The sequence below is a fragment of the Tubulanus polymorphus genome, chromosome 4, assembly GCF_964204645.1.
Source record: "Tubulanus polymorphus chromosome 4, tnTubPoly1.2, whole genome shotgun sequence".
In the NCBI taxonomy this organism is placed as follows: Eukaryota; Metazoa; Nemertea; class Palaeonemertea; order Tubulaniformes; family Tubulanidae; genus Tubulanus; species Tubulanus polymorphus.
In genome coordinates, this window is record NC_134028.1 from 18183056 (window position 1) to 18201416 (window position 18361).

Below are 18361 nucleotides of genomic sequence, written 5' to 3' on the forward strand. Positions count from 1 at the left end.
GTTAGGGGATATGGCTACAATTTACTAATTATGAACTACGAATTATCTAATGAAAATTAAAGGGAATAATGGAGGAAAAATTGGGACCTTCCATTTTTAGGCCAGCCGTAGGCTGAGCCTATTACTATACAAATGGAGCAAATTTAAATGACATGGTTTCCACACAAAAGGCTCTTTTGCTTGCCAAGTGAGGGCATATTCGAACAAATCACGTATTTAAGCGTAATCCATTCTCGGAATCGTAGCGAGCAGAATTTTGAAATAGGGTCTCATAAAAATGTTTTCTGCATTTTTCACGAAAGTTAAATCGGGAAAATTTCAATTTTTATCAGCCAATCAGGAAGTTGTGTCTTCCCTGTGATTGGTTTATCTGAAAATATCAGCAGCTGTTCACGTGAATTATTGCGATTTCATTACTGGCGCTTTTGCGCATGACGTCATGTATCAACACGCGACAATACTTCCGCGTTCGCTACGTGTTCGCTGATTGGCCCATTTACTGGGAAATTCCACAGAAGCCTAATGTGGTTTGTTACAAGCACTGTGATTGGCCCGACCCGATTCTGGCATGGCTTTAGCTTAGTGGGTTCGAATCCCTTGACGGGTGAAGATGATGGATCCTATCAATATCTATTGAAACAAATAAGTTTCCCGGTTGGGCAGCCGCGGATATCTACCGGAAGTGTTCTGGTTCGATATTTCGAGGTTTCTTTGAATTTTGGAGTGATATTGAAATCCGGTAAATACCAGCGGTAGATTGTGAAAACCCATTGCATGATATTTGTATTACTTAATCAACGAAAAGCGTCGGGGGCCGCGCCAGGAGTTTTCGTGATTCAAGTAGCGCAATAGCCTACTTCTTCGTGTTCGTCCACCTCAATTTTTACTCCGCCGATCTCTGACACGGCTCTGTCCCCGTCGGCGCTGTGATTGCACTTTCGTACCACCAAAATTTTTTATTTCTATATCAGGGAGGTCTGGAGAATAAAAAAGTCAAAATTTGGATATCACATAGGCCTGATTTCATCGAATAAGTCGACCATGGTCGTTACGTTTCCGTACTTATTACCACCTAAAACCGTCTGAACAATTTTGTCACAACCAACATTTCGTTTACAGAAATCAGGTGTTCACGTGAATCCGCGGTATCGTCTACTGTTTTACTTCCGGGTTTTATTTTAAGATTTAAAATTGTATTTCAAGATCGATTTCTATGAAATCTTTAGTTGATTTGGTGTTTGGGAGGAATTTTTATTTGCTCTACAGAAAATTCATCCTTGACAATTGCGCAAGGTTCGCGAAAAAAAGGTTTTACCAAATCGGGTGTATGACCTTGATATGCTAATTAGCCATGTGCCCGAATTGCAAATTCAATCAAATTTTATTCTGCCAAAAAATGTTAAATACAATTCGCTTTCCGAGAGTTAATGGTATGCTGCATGGAACAAAGTTGTTTTGAGATGGGTCTTGAAGCTATTGAGGTCGAGAGATAACCATCTAGATAGTTCGTGTTAGTTCCAAAGTTTTTAAGACGCTTCAAGGTAATGTCTTGATATTTGTTTTGTACTTGTATCTACCCTAGACACATCTTCAGGCCAAAAACTGGCCCTGTCAGATTCAAGATGGCCGACTGGCAGCCATTGTTGTTCGCCAAAATCAGCACTTTTTACACATTTTTGAAGTTTTCGAGGGAAATTTTGAAGACACTTTTATCAATAACCTTGATCATTCGTATATATTTGTATCCCCCGAGGGCCCATCGGCATGAGAAAAATTGAGTCGATCGGACTCAAGATGGCCGTACTGTGACCTTTTTTGTTCCCAAAAATGTCAATTTTGGCCTGAATTCTGAGTACTGTAGCTTTCTAATGGTGCGCCATGTTTCATTGCAATTTGTAATGGGTATTCTTTGGAAAGGGATCTTTTATATCCGAGAGGGTATTTTTGACCAGGCAATTATGACGCACTTGGCAGCAATCTTGGGGTCATCAGTACTCATTCGTAGGTGGAAAAAAAGTTTTTCCACATCATAATTGATACTTAAGCATATTTTGATACTATAATCAATTGGAAAGTTGTAGCTCATGACATGTTCTATGATCGAGGTGAGTTTCAAGCTCATTGGTTTTTTTATGGCCACTAGGGGGCGTTGAACAATACAATAACTTAGTATTTCTATATTACATTCGTTCCTGCTGTCTGTGTTAACACACGATTTTACTATGTAAATGATAATGAGCAGGGAGTGTATATTGATAAATATAACCCACAGATTACATCATTTATAAAAAGCAAATCTGACAGTCTGGCCATTGTGCCCCTTGGGGCTCTTGTTATATGTTTTAGGTAGTTCGAATTTAGCTAGGTTGACTATACATGAAACATAGTTTTCCTCCACAAAAAGTATCAATGAGTACTACAGATTGTTCACCAGGTGATTATCAGAAATACAAATATCCAGATTGATCGAACCAATTCTGCCCAGGGGGCAGGAGATAATGGTCACTTGAATGGAGGAACAATGAAAGAACAACTCTGAGATCCATCTAAACAGTACTGCTTTATTAGCTATGCTGCGACCAAAGGACTCTGTTGTAATTTTTATGGACTTTCGCATATAAAACTTCCTTCCTTTGGTACAAAATATCTTCCGAACGAAGCTGAGTTTTTCTTTGGAACTTTCTAATCAATCATTGCGAACATATCAATTTTGACAATAAAAATCTACCGATGTATGCGCACGGGCTACAGCGACCGACCTTGGCCACTTCTAAAGCTGCTATTTTACTCCAATATAGTTCAAATGTCCTTCTATCTAATGCATACTATCTCTTATGCAGGCAATAGCGAACTCGTCCTTATTTGGTGACTAAAAATATGTATCGAACGCATTGCCCCCTGTCAATTTACCAGCACGCTCACCGAGTTGGATTTTCATGTGGCTAAAACACTTTGTAGATGTATAGGCTATTAGTGACTGCTTTTAGTGAGTTTCGACAGTACTGTGAGTTGATATTTAAAGGCCTGCTGAGTGAAAAAGCAGCTGAATGTCACGCTACATATCTGCTAATGTGGGTCGGCCATGAAGGTCGAAGGGTGTACAACACATAGAATCTATCCACAGAGGTCTCAGAAAATCCGAAAACGATTTTTGACAGATTCAAGACCCATCTTGAGCCTAAAACAAACCATCAGCTGTCACGGTTTGAGCTGAGGCGCCTGCGACAAAGTGATGTGCGGACTGTAGATGCGTTCATCTGAGAATGCCGATCTGTTGCTGCGAAATGCAAGTTCCGTGATCAAGCCGAAACCGACGAGAGGTTGATTGTACAGCTAATAATAGGGACAGCGCTCCCGCTAGTACACGAAAAGCTTATTGGGAGAGAGAATCTGACGATTGATGATGCCCTGGACATCGCAAGAACACATGAGGCGACAACCGAACAAATGAAGAAACTGACGCTAGACGACGGCTACAAAGAAGTCAACAGCATCAAGGGAAAAGATGGTAATCACCATAGACATCGCCCTAGTTATAAAGATTGCAGTATTCCCAGTAGAAGAAACCACAAACATTGACCCAGTTTTAAAGATTGCAGCTTCTGCGGTGGCAAGCACATAAATGAACTATGTCCTGCCAAAGGCACGAAATGCAACACATGTGGTAAAATGAATCACTGGTCGAAGGTATGCCGCTCTGGCAAACCTAATAAAAGACCACAACAGATTTTTCAGAGGTCACAAACGGTATATGCCTTAGATAACACAGAATGTGACGAGTTTGAAACACTGAACTTTAATGAGGTAACAGAAAAATGACGATCAGACAACCGCGATGATTTTTATGCCACTATTGGCATTGACTGCAAAGGTAGACACCGTAGCACAAGGTAACCTGCTTCCCATGCGACTGTATGGACGCAAGTTTCCGACGAAGGTAGACGTCAATGGGCTGCCTACGGGCTTGAAGAATAGTGGTGCAGTTTTAACAGCTTATGCAGGCACTAAACTGACACAATACGGTATATGCACGTTATGGTGTATGCAGAGCGCGATTACGGTTCCTACAAACTTTTATGTGACTGAGTCTGATGGACCAGCCATCTTAGGACTTCCGACATGTCGTGATATGAAGCTGGTGATGCTCCATTGCGAGGTACGAAAAGACGACATACCCACAAATCGACAGGACTTTGACTCACCGATAGATAACAGGGATGACTTACGGAAGTTGTATCCCAACAGATTCGAAGGTATTAGCGAGTTTGAGGACGAGTATAGCATCGTTATTGACATAGACGCAACTCCAGTGATACACCCTCCCGCTGTGAACCAATAAGACTTGGTGAGGAGATAAACAAAACACTTGACGGCATGGAAAACCAAGACCTTATAACGAAGGTCACCAAACTGACTGAATGGGTCAATTCCCTCACGTATAGCCGAAAATCAAATGGGAACCTAAGGATTTGCCTGGACCCTAAAGATTTGAATAAGGCGATAAGAAGATGCCACCACGTCACACCTACTTTAGAAGAGAATTTTTTATGCTAGATGCCAAACACGGGTATTGGTCCGTCAAGCTCATTGAACACATATTCTAGAGTTCCAACTTTGGTAACTTTTGTGTTCAAGTCATCATCACCTGACACAACGAATCCGGATAATGGTTCTCCCTTAAGCTCAATCAGTTGTGCTTCAATTTGCTCCAATTTACTTGATTTATGTTTCAGAGTAGAAAGTGTGGAGATACCTAACACTGCGTCGTCATCATTGAGAAGTCGTTCCCACTTATCCTTTAAAATGGTGAACTGATGTCTATGCGTTGTCCTCAGGTTTTTCAAATCTTCGAACGTGGTCATTTTTTCGTGTGGTCGGTCCTCAGCAATATAGCGGTTAAAATTCTATGGCTTGAGGGACCAAAAATGTGTGAATTCCTCCTTATACCGGCTGCGTGTCAGCAGTGAAACAAACAGAGAAGAACTTGAGAGCAAAATGACATTCTAGTTACAATTTCTGAACAGTACTGAACTATATTTTGAATTACTCAAACAGCAAAACTCTTTAAATAACAGAATTTACAAAGTACTAAATTGACAAAGATTAAGCGATCAGAACTGCAACGAGCATTCCATAAATAAACCAATCGGGTTTCAGGACTGTACTAATACACTCGTGACAACAGTCGCGACAGTTTTAGCTTCCGCGGCCATACATTGGAACAGGTTTCATTTCCAAGACTCAATATTCAGCCACCCTGTGATATGTGACATCATATGAATTTCATTTGAATATATTTTTTTGAAAATATGAAATAGTTTCCCTGCCGCGCCTACCTGTATCCTACAGAATTTTTGATGTGGACCGTAAACAAATGTATATCTTTGGTCTTATTTGACTACAAAATAATCCTTTAAGAAAGATAAAATACAATATAAACTTCTAGAACTTTGAAGTCATGAATTAAAAAGATTTTTCAAGCAATGCCTTTACTCAAAACAACCTCTAGCTTTCAAGGTAAACCACACTTTGCCCATGGGCAATTTATTCTAGATATTTCCCTAAATTATTAGGGAATGTCGATAGTAAGACCGTGGGAAAGCGCAAACGGTTCATGAAATGAGTGCCTAGCCGCAAGCAAAGATTTGAGATATCTATCGATTCCTCGGAGATTTTTGCCAAAAAACGATATTTTGACAGCCGATTTTTCGGATCCTCGGTTTTGTTGCATATACATCCGATGACCTACATTTATGACGTTTTGACTGAGATTCCTAATAAACAGGGTTCCCTATGCATCGTAACAACCAATCAGAGCTACGTACACCTGATCCGGAGTCCCGTCGATAGACTGTTTACTAACAGCCAAACTTGCCAAACTTGTATTCTAAATCTATATTGTATGAATAGAGGTATTAATTTGAAAATATTTTTGCATTCTTAAATTGATTTTTGGCTTACCAGCGCTCATTTTGGTGAATAGAACGTGCATATGAATATGAATTACTCAAATGCAATTCAATAAACTTTTCCCGATAAAAGGATACCTAGGAAATGCACTTATATGATGATATCATGGTACATAAGATGAGTGTGACCAGCTTGAATCTAAGTAGCAATGTTGCCAGAATGTTGTGAGTTGATATGAATAACTTCATAATGCAAAATTTGTAATCAGTCAATTAAGTATCCTGTTGATTCTGTTTTCAATCACTTGTGGTCAGCCTTGACCAAGTTTAGTCACACTTGGTTTCTCCCTATATGTTCATCAATTTCTTTTGCTTTTTTTTCTACAATGATTTGAAATGAAATCTTCAAATAAACATTGGTTTATGTTGATTTTTTTAGGCTACAGATGCAGATTCTGGTAAATTTGGTGAAATTATGTATTCATTAGAAGGTGATAATTCACAAGAGTAAGTCAATCGTTGTATTGCTGTTATTTTCTTATTATTTCATGTATCTGGTGTTTAATATATCCAATATTCTGATGAGGCCTTTTTATGACACCCCTATGCATCCCTACTATCTCATTTAAGTATAGGCTTGGGTCACATTTCAGAACTTCCCTTACACTTCCCTTTCCCACTTTCCAATATTGATTTTTGTCATTATACGTACACTTATTTCGTTCTTCAGTATTTGAATCTAATGTATCTATCAACATTTTCAGGAGAAATTCTTCATTTATAAATAATATGTATAGGTTTGTTGAGTGCTGCTTATATTGCAGTAATGTCTCTACAGAGCGTTAGTGATTTATCTTGTGTTGCTTTTGTCATTATCAAGCAGATCACTGTTATCATTTGCCTCACCACACACTTATGAATCTTTTTTAACATAGGGCTATAGTTAGTTTGCACATTATTCATTCTTTGCTGATTTTGTAGAATCAATTTTCTTTTTTATGCCTGTTTGTAGCCAATCAGCCAATTCGTTACGCAGGTATAGTACAATACTATAATTATCATTGTTAGACTTAGCTCCCCTCAAATATTTGATGTATTTCATATCGATTTTTAGATTAGTGTGTTAGTCCATGACTGGTAGACTGATATTAATCTTAGTATTTCAGAGATAAAAACCCACAGTGAGCAAAACCCGCAGTTGATCAGTTTACAATTAATTCTTGACAGTTTTGAAGTTTTGACTAATGTTCATCATAAGAGAAAGGAAATCATTTAAAAAATTATTTTAAAAGATATTTTGTTTCTGAAAAAATCATCAACTGTGGGTTTTGCTTATTATTTATTGTCATAGCATCCATATAATGGATCTATTGTATTATAGCAGACGTAAATCAAGAATACAAACATGTTGTTGTTTTGTTAATTGATAAAAAGTTAGACAATTTAGTTAGACAGATTTTTTATTGTTATGGTTTTTTGATTAAGTTACAATACTTGTGTTGCCTTTCTAGCCTGAAGCTTAAGTTAGAATGTTGAATACTACCAAAATTCATATGGATATTTGATACTGCCTATAGAAGTCACTGCTGCGTGCTGCATAGTTAGGACAAATATTCACTAACAAATTTTATTTTGTAACCCTATTATCAGCAGAATGTAGTTGAAAATTCAATTATCCAAATAAAGCTTGATAAAATTTTCAGGAAAAATTGAAATAAAGTACATGAAACTTGAACATTTTTTGTTATAATGGCATGTGACCATTTACCTCAGGTAGACAGTGTTATTTGTGAAGATTGTGGGATTTCACATTTATAGTGGTGATTAGAATTCTATTCCCAATCACATCTGTAATTCACCATATGTTCATTTTGGTCTATGAAAAAATGAAAATGGCAAGTAATGGTAAAAGGGTTCACTTATTGCTGGTACAATATTTCACTTGTTGTTGTTTCAACTGTTGATAATTTCTGAATACTTCAATCAAATATTCTTCTGTAACTACTATCCACTTAGTCTACTAATCATAATAATCTTTTCAATCTATATTCATTGTAGATTTACTATCAACCAAACTTCGGGCGAGATATTTTTAGCAAAAGCTTTAGATTATGAGGAGGCACGTCACATTGATGTACTAGTTATGGCAACAGATGGGGCAGGACAACGAACTACCAGTAAACTCCGTGTGAATGTATTGGATTACAATGACCAGGCTCCAATATTTTCACTTGATCAATACACAACATATTTACGTGAGAAATCAACTACTTTCGAGAGTACAGTCATTGTCAAGGTTAGGTTCAACTCAAATTTAAAAACCAAATATTTTTTGACTATGAATAATCCAACCTTCTCAATTAGCTGAGGACAGTTATTTTAGCCTTTATTATTCATAGTGGTAATGAGAGGATCTAACTCAGTAGTTACTTATGTTTAGGCCCCATCCCAGGGGAGATGGACTTCCTACAAAAACTAGCAAAACTTGAAATTTAAAACAAACAAAATTTAATTTTAAAGGTATAATTGTTTAAAAAATCAGAAATATAGTCAGAAATACAATAGAAATATAACTAGTAAAAGATGTACTCTTTCCTAATCTGAGATTATATGATTTAATAAAATGGCTTAAGTTTGACTTAAATACATGGTCACACATCGTATACAAATTTCGTTTTGTGTGTAATTTTTTCCATTGGATAATCAGCTCATTCATTTTCAATAACCGTTCAGGCCAATTTCCTTTATCGAAAGCTAATAATGGTAGCTGTAATGGTATATATACATATGCTTTTGACTGCTGTTGATCGAAATAGTAGGATATGAATCCTAGATTGTCAAATGCGATGAAAATTTGAAATATATTTGAAGGGTTGTTCTTCAAGTTATAGCCTAAATAAAATTGCTGAACTCAACTGCCTAAAAAACAAAATATTCAAACTTTAAATCCAGATGAACACTAACAGTTATATTATAAAGGATTTGAGGTGGACTTCTTTTTTGTGTTACAATGAATACATCTTAACTGCATAACTTAACTGTGTAACCTAATGTGAAGGTTGATTCGGTTTACAAAGGTTCAGTTTCTTTAAAGAAATGCCATTTGATTCAGTAATTAAATCCATACTCTGCCATCTCTTGTCGTTAAGAACTGTAGACGTCAATAATATGACTTGTTACTGTCAAACCGACAGTAACATTATCAACTACAGTTATAGATGAGTGTAGACGTATAAATGATATCATCATTGACAGCCAGATCAATGTTTATACATGTAAAACAGCTAAAAACGAACCTATTTTTCGAAACACATTTTGGCTATTCTAGTTATTCATCCATTCGATCCTGGTAGTTGCCCGGATGTTTGTGATGGCGCTTTTTCGTACATTGGTTTGATTGCTTTTGTAGTCAAATTCACGTCTAGAATAACACAAAATCTGGTCGGTATACATATATGTATATATGTATATGTATATGTATAATACGTATATGTATACATATACGTGTATAAAGGTTTCGACTCTTTCGCTACTTGATAATTGTGCATGCTCTGTACCAAATGGCGCTAGTGTAATTTTGATCATGCCAGTGATGCATGTGGTGACACCTATACAGTTGAAAAAGATCTACATGTATAGTGAAAGATGACAGTCTTCTGCTAATCAATAAACACCTATAGTAGTAGTAATGTGCTGTGCTGTACGTGCATACTTTTATTGGTCATATATAGCTGACCGAAATATCGGTTGGTATATAATAGGCAAAATAAGCTACCAAAATTCTCTAATGGTAGCGTACATGTTTAACTGTTTCTATTTTATATTCTATAGGCACATGATCCAGAACAATCGCAGATTACATACCGTATCAAATCTGGTAATACTCTTGATAATGCTTTTGAAGTGAATCATACAACTGGTGTATTCTCTGTGAAACGTGGTGTTGTATATCAGGAAGCTCCAGTGGGTGGCAAGTGAGTAAAGGAGACTGAGACAGAACTGAAAATAATGAAATCACTTTCGTCATTGAGCTACTGATGTTTCTAGCATATGCTGTATATCCTGGCATTACATCCCTCTGTCATTCATGCCTCCTCAGATCAACGAAATAAAGAAGAATGCTCTATATTAGTTACAGTCAGCCAGTTTTTGACAGAAATCACTTATAAGGGTTTTCGGCTATTCTGCAGATCAGGATGTATGCATTTTTTCAACATTGCATAATTTCTGAAAACTTAGGTGGTTTACAAATTTTTCTGTTTGAGATATTAACACTACCTATACTGGTAAACAAGGATGAGAATTTCCCGCCTTTTTGGCAGTTACTCCCTTTTTGTGTGTCAGCCCTCTAGAGGGTGCAGCTGTTTACTATTCTTTTAAGTAATCAGTGCTACAATACGACAAATGTTTCATGTCTTGGCAGGGGCCCTAGAAAGATTAGTATAACATAGATTCATAATACATGTATACTGGTATTGTATGCGATTGATTATTTGTAATTTGTTGCACCATTTTCAGGTTTCGTGTTGTAATTGAGGCTTCAGATAATGGCAACCCAGTGCAAACTACAGATGCTCCTGTCATTATCACTCTGTTGGTACGTAAAATTCTTAAAAGCGCTCTTCATTTTCAACACTATCACCAAGAAAAAATCAGTTCCGGTTATCCACCCTCCATTTATCAGCCACTCCTATACAATACAGCTTTGAATTAACTTAACAAAAATTGTGCATCGTTTGCGTGTTGAATGCATTGTGTTCTCATTTATCGTTCCAATTGAAACGCGTTGTACACATGATTTGAATGTGTTTTAAATCCCATACAATGATGTACAGTACGCATTTACTTTCTTTCCAAAACGCCAATCAATTTCCGTTTTAAACGTAAACGAAATGGAAAATAAACGTTAACGAAAATAATTTTATTCTAAGCTGTACCGTAAAACTTACTCACTATCCACCACACAATTTCCTGAACAAATGTTATAACAATTATAGTTGACTTTCTGTTTTTTACTGAGCAAAGAATTTTTTCAAGCCACTCTAAACACGTATATAAAAAACACGTTTGCTGCATGGAAGCCACAAATTTAAATTGCATTATGGAGGATTGACCAAATCTTGGGGGCCCCCACACCCTCTTAAATGGCTTTGCACCTTCTGCGCTTGCTCTGAAATGGCTTTACCATCCTGTTGTTTTTATTTGCTACCCCCCCTATTTCAAAAAGCTGGATCTGCCCCTGTGCTGTGTGCTTTACTCTACGTACTTCTACCGTTTGAATGTACATTCTACTGTGTATGGACCTTTTAAGGAAGCGTATGTAATCTCTATGTTTACTTATGGTTGAATATTCAGCTTCGTCGAGAAATTGGCTGTTCTCATGAAAATAATGGAGCAAGTTCATCGTAAGCGAAGATATTTTGTATCTGTTTAGTTTGATGTAAATTTTTGGTGATAATAAACAGCCAATTCCATTTGACTGGTTCCCACTTCAAAAATTTAGTTACCGATATTTTGGAACTTAAAGCAAGATTACAGTTTAGCCAGATTTAATATATATGATGGTATCCCAGAATGCCCCCCCCCCCCTATCAATACTCAATCTATACAAAATATATACCCATTCAAATTTCTGGTAGCATTGTCAAAAATCATGTGAAATGTTCTTGCACGCCGTATTTCGACAGTTCGGTAATTCCCAATATACAGTCAACATCAATGCAGAATTTTGTCAGTGGTATAGAGTATTGCAGTTTATTAGGTGTGACCCATCAAAATATCTGAAACTTTATAATAGCTATTGAAAATTCTCTTTCATGAATGTAGATGATAGGTTATAAATTCCTTAGTAAAAAACATTGCCTTAAAAAATGTGCTTCCTCTAATCTGGCACTGAAGTAGTGCGTTGTCTTGGTCCTACACCATCCTCATGTAGGGTATAAGGATAAACAGTAGTTTGTGTCACGTGTGTTACATAGCAATATCTCCTTTGTGAAAAATATATCTCTTTTGAGAGTTTTGTGGTCTATAATAGGCTACTAGGCATTTAATGTTTCTTATCTTCTATGATTAAACTCAAGTGTGTTGATGTTGGTGCCATTTTGAGCTGAATGAGTTTCTATTTTTTAGGGTTTTTCCTTCAGATTCCAAGCCAAATATACCGTTTATTAAGAAAACTTGGCATTAGTCGGGGTAAATGGTATATGGGAGGAAGGAATATCGGGGGTAGAAATATCATGAAGTATTATGTTAATACATATGTGCAACTACTTTAATGTGTTTATATTGTAGGATGTTAATGATAACCATCCGATATTTGTATCACCGATCTATGCGAAAACAATTTCAGAAATCACTCCATCAGGTATGTAATCTACGTGCAGTAAAGTCAGTGAATTATCAATTCATCTTTTAACTGAATAGAAAAAGTTAAGTTTTATTGTATGAATTGTACAGAAGCGCTTAAGATATATTGGTCGATCTTTTTTACTTTCTATACATATACATAGCCTGAGCAGGCTTTTGTATATTGTCATCACCTGTTTCTATTCGGGGCGAGGCTGACAGATTAGGTAATGTTTCCTTTGTTAATGGAGGAGTCAATAGTTATGACTAATTTTCTTATAACTTTTTATGTAGGGCATCCCATGTTCCTGCATTTAAGTCTGAAGTTTTGGATCAATTCTCTTATAACTTTTTACTTGTTCTGTAAGTTGTAAGAAAAGCTTGTTCACCATCCATGGAGTACACTATACATATGTCAGTTTGTCTATACATCCATCTGTAGACACCATTTTTGGACCAATAGATGCTTTTTGAAGGATTGATTGATTAAGTATGGTGACAAATGTCATGAGACTGGAAATTCACCCCTTTCCATCTTGAAAAACTTGAAATTACCAAAAAATAACAAACATACAAACTTTTAAAGTGTGCAAACTTACTGCCTACTACTTCATTCAATATTATGTGAATACATCAGAAACACAGAAACAGGCTAGGTGGGGATGTAGCAAACAAAAAAATGGGAATGAGGGGTGAGATGGGAAGGAGGCAGAAAATTGGAATAGATATGGAGGCTGTTTAACCCTAGATGAATATATATGGTAATAGAGTTTTCTTACTAGGCTAAGTCCAAAAGATATGGCACTACTTGCTATATACAAGTTCATGGGACTCTTTTTTGATTGTTGAATTACTTTTACAGAACTTGGCCTATGTAATTTTTGATGGGCTAATCTAGAATCATGACCCACCCTAATTGGGTCATAACCACACTGGTAAATTATGTCAATTTGAAGTTCATTTGCAGTCGTGTCTGATAAGCAGAAGACAAAACTTACCTTTTGGTCCACTTAACACTCTTTGTAATGATTTAGCAACTGAAAATACTTGCAAAAGCCTGAAACCATACTTGATCCAGACGATGATCACTAGTGAGAGTTCCAAATGTTGTCTTTTTCTATTTTCATTCTTGACGAATTAGATTTGCTTCTTTGTATAGAGGGTTTTAAACACATTTCCTCTTCTCTACGTCAGAATGTTTGCTATTGTATGATACTTTATCCAAGTCAATCGGAATAAATCTACCTTCGAAAATTCTAAAATAAATCACCATCAAGCATCTGTACACGAGGCTTACACTTAATTCTCGCATATTGTTTGTTAACCCTTTAACCGGCAAGTATTTTTGGCCTGTGAGTGATTTTGGACCTTACAAGGGGAAAACTGAATAACTCAGTAGATATGAGGGATAACCCCATATTGCATGTATTTTATGAAAGCTCTTTTCATAAGCTTTCGAATGGTACCAAGTTTGCGAACTTTGGTAGTCACCTTCAGGTTCTGACCACAAGGTCACAGATCCCAAGGTCATCCAGATTTTAGGGCCATCCATAATCAAGCACTGTCATCAGATTCATCCCAATGCGAATCATCATCAGAATCTTGCATATGATCGAAATATCAGCCAAACTCACTAGAGAACGTATTTAGTGCATTGGCCATTACTACTAACGATCTTTTCAACTTCGGAAATCTGACCCATGTGACACATGGTGTCTATACCCCCTACTACATGCCAAATATATGATATATCCCTTTTCTTTCTGCTTTGTTAGACATTGTAGGCCGTCTTGTGTCGCCATCTGCTCACAGGAAAATGAGTTAGAATGCGTCACTGAAATCAATACTTGACTATCCTATTCACTATAGCTGGTCTATTAAAATCGGTCGCTAGCGACCGATTGCCGGTTAAAGGGTTAATGTACAAACCAGCTTTATTCAATCTTCTTTGACCTTTGCATTGACACAGTTTTTTCCACAAAAAAAAACCCTGATCTAGGAAACAGTGTTATTCACGGGTTAGAATTTAAGGCAGGACAGAAGTCCTTTTGATTGCTTTTAAGAAAAATTGAGCATCAAAGCTACCATGGGGGTTTAGGGGTCCTCTCCTAGACAACTTTCATAATTTTCAGTCCTATGAGAGCATTTGGGGCATTAAGTAAACATACGATCACACTAAAATATTTGAAAAAACTACCAATATTTTTATGCCCCCACAAGCATTGTGGGGGGCTAACTGTTCACTTTGTCGTCTGTCGGTCTGTCCTTCCGCAGTGGTTTCTGTGCCCAAGTGCCTAAACCCTTTGACCGATTTTTTCTTCAAATTGAACAGTTGTGTTGTATTATATGTGGTTAGTAACTGATTAGATGTTCGGTCCTTTAGGTCCGAGGTCAAGGTCACAGGAAGCCATTTTGTAAATTTCATTTCCGGGCTCTAACTCATAAACGGTATAAGACAACTTACTGAAATTATATGGTTATTCTAGGGACCATGGGTAACTGATTACATTTCGGGTCCGGTAGTCTAGGGTCAAGGTATGTCACAGGAAGCCTTTTGTGAATTTCATTTGGAAAAATCTCCCCACATGGGATGGATCACTCTATTCTTTGTTCTTGCCACAAGGGCGAGTTAAACATGGTATAATATACAATTTATCTACTTATATTGGTATCTATGCATATTTTGTGACTACAATCAATTGGAAATTTGTAGCATGACATGTTTTCTGATTGCGGTGCATTTTGTGGTCCTTGGTTTCAGTATATGGTCACCAGGGGCATTGAATAGTAGAATAACTTTGTATTTCCATATCATATTGGTACCTATGCATATTTTGTAAGTACAATCAATCGTAAAAGTCTAACTCATGACATATTCTATGATTATGGTGAGTTTCAAGCTCATTGGGTTTTGTATATGGGCACTGTGGGGCGCTGAATAGTAGAATAACTTAGTATTTCCATATTATATTGGTACCTACTCATATTTTGTAAGCACAATCAAGTGCAAAATTCTAACTCATGACATGTTCTTTGATTGTGGTGAGTTTCCTGCTGCCCATGATCATTTGCTATGAAAATGATTCGACACGGATGCAATGGCAATTGTACGAAGATGACATGTTCATGTAGAAAAATTGACTCGGCTTGTACATTGGATTGTCGGCAGTGTAAAGGCATCACTTTCATGAATCATGAGGATGACATTCAAGGGCTTAATACTAGGTTTTTAAACTGTGAACATTTGAGGCGACTTTTCATAGCTCTATATGGACTGGACTATGGGTACTGTTATATACGTCTACATGTTACATGAGATTTCTGTGCTTGGTTTGAATTTTCTGTGCTTGGTTTGAATTTGACTTTGAAATTAGATATGACCTTGACCTTGAACCAATTTCTAAATGCCATATTTGGACAGCGCATATTGGAAAACAGGTTTCACCCTATGTTTGACGTGACTTGGTCCCACATTATCTATATACCCAAGATATGGTGAAAACAGGATGCTGTTGCCATGGGAACGCATTTTTACATTGTTGCAAAAGAATGCGAACCATATAGATATGGTATACGAACTGAGGTAAGTATGTTCCATCAATTTATCATAAAATTGGAGTTTGAGCAATTTTGTCTAACCTCAACTCTATCATGACTGGACTATTTCCGGGCTCTTACTCTTAAATGGTTTAAAATAGCTTAGTGAAATTATATGGCTGGGTTATCGTAGATAACGTGGGTAACTGATTAGATTTCGGGTCCTGTTGGTCAAAGGTCAAGGTTACTAGAAGCTGTTATGTATTTTTCATATCCGAGCTCTTTCATAGACCTTTTAAGATATTTTGGTGACATTTTTTGGATGGGTTATCCTAGAGACAGTGAGTAACTGATTAGATTTCAGGTCCTGTAGGTCTAAGGTCAAGGTCAAGAGGAGCAGTTTTGTATTTTTAATTTCCAAGCTCTTTATTCATAAACAGTATGTGATAACTTTGTAAAAATTTATGGATGGTTACCCTTGAGACCGTGAATGAGTGATTAGAAGCCGTTTTGTATTCTTCATTACCTACCTTCATAAAAACGTCGACATACGCTTGTCGTGTATCTCAGGTGTATTCAGCCACCTCTCTTGGTGTGTACACTCAGGCGTTTCACCTGATGTGGGGGCATCAGTCATCTTCAGTGACATTCAATGCCAACTGCCAAATTTCATAATGAAACTGCAAAATATAAAATATAAAATAAGAAACTACATAAATTTCTGGTCACGCTGTGTGTAGCTGCACCTTGAAGAGCTCCAGTCATTTTATTGATGTACTCCACAACTAATCTCTGAATGTATTAGTCTGGATTATGTTTGAATAATTTTTCTGCGCATTTATTGCATTGTCGACAATTTTCATTCCATTGGTGGAATTGCCTTAATTTTAGTGAAGTAGTGATTTTTAGATACTCAAATTTGTTCAAACTGTGATCACAGACGGCAAGAAGTTCATACTCATACATTGCATATGGACACGGGTTAAATTTGATTGCTATTATGGTCAACAAATCGCCACCTATTGAATATAGTCACATTTGTGATCTGGGCATTGCTGGCAAAACCAACAAAGCATGACTTTAGAGCTGGAGCAAATTTAAAACATTATAGACAATAATATAATGATGATATAGATAATAGTTTGAAAACTTAATTGTTGAAAGTCCATTCTCTGCTGAATAAGGCAACCTTAATGAATGAGTTTTTTTATGGAAAACAAACTTCATATAGCATTGTTTACTGGAACTTGATCGAAGACAATGCAGTTGATTCTCAATCCATGGCTCAATTTACCCCTCCTGGTTTTAAGGTACTAAGTAATACATGTCGAACTGGACAGTGTAATGGTCGCATTGCAGTTGTGTTTGAATGTTCATAGCAGAAGAGATAAAACTATGGTGGCAGATTCGGGCCATATTAAAAAAATCACAAATGGTGCAAATGCAGACTCCTAAAAGTCATTTTATCGTGCAATGACATGAAAATTACCACATAAAACAAGAAACACCACGATATAACAGGATCTGAGTAAAATCCCACAATAAAAGAATTAGATGATAAAATCTAATTTAACCCCATTAAATACATCTCGTTTATGTTCTTTAATACGATCCTTAATATTCCTACCGGTTTCCCCAATGTAAAAAAGGTTACAATCAGAACAGTTGATTTTATAAACTCCACAATGGACATTAGGGTTCAGATTGTTATTGGAGCAAAAATTAGAAATTTTGTTATTATACTTGAAAATTAAATCAGTATTCAAATGACGAAGAGCTGGTTTGAAACCGGTATTTAATGGGGTTAAATTAGAAAGTGGGGTAGTCTCCCATTCTTCGGTTACCGGACACAATTTTGATTTTTCTGGAGCCAATATTATCTTTCCCAACAGTAGTCACACTAAACGACATATAGTTGAATCTGCTTTGATTACTACTCATTCCGATCGTTCTGTCAACCTCAATAATGGTTTCAGCCCCCATAATAAACTTCTTTCAAGTTATGTCAGTGCTCTAGTCGCCATAACGTAATGTGCAGCGATACGTGTCCTATTTCATATTTCATGTATTAATACTGTATTTGGCAAGTCATTTTAGACTGAAGAAGGGTGGTAGTAACCACCCGAAATATTTCTTATATGTTTTAATAAACATTTTATCATCTAATTCTTTTATTCTGGGAATTTACTCGTATCGTTTTATCACGGTGGTCATTTTCTTTGTTTTATGATTTTGTTTAATCGTTTTTGTTATTTCAGCAGTGCACACTAACATAGGTTGAGCGTGCGTGATCAGTCTTGAAATTGGTATTAAGATTTCACAATAAAATATTTACTTACATGTTTCTAAAAATCTTTTAAATTTTTTTTGTCTTTCCATTGGGTGCTTGTGTAAGTGACCATTTTAAAAATTTCTGTATGAACTTTTATATTTTTCAGTTTATCTAAAACTGAAAAACTGCTTTTTTGTAAAATGAATTCTGAATTTAATTGAATTTTAGACTGGTTCCCTGTCTCTTCAAAGAGCCAGAGGGTGGTAGACTGCGGTGGCAATATAAACTTTATCGGATG

The 18361-nt window shown here is 36.4% G+C and overlaps 1 protein-coding gene across 1 annotated transcript in view; it reads left to right on the forward strand.

Moving 5' to 3' along the window:
* Positions 1-18361, forward strand: part of LOC141904355 (cadherin-23-like) — a 159342-nt gene that overhangs the window by 38772 nt on the left and 102209 nt on the right. Inside the window, exons 4-8 of the mRNA XM_074792940.1 lie at positions 6349-6416; positions 7968-8205; positions 9741-9883; positions 10428-10506; positions 12201-12273. Of these exons, the coding sequence (XP_074649041.1) occupies positions 6349-6416; positions 7968-8205; positions 9741-9883; positions 10428-10506; positions 12201-12273 (601 nt within the window). The remainder of the gene's footprint in view (positions 1-6348; positions 6417-7967; positions 8206-9740; positions 9884-10427; positions 10507-12200; positions 12274-18361) is intronic.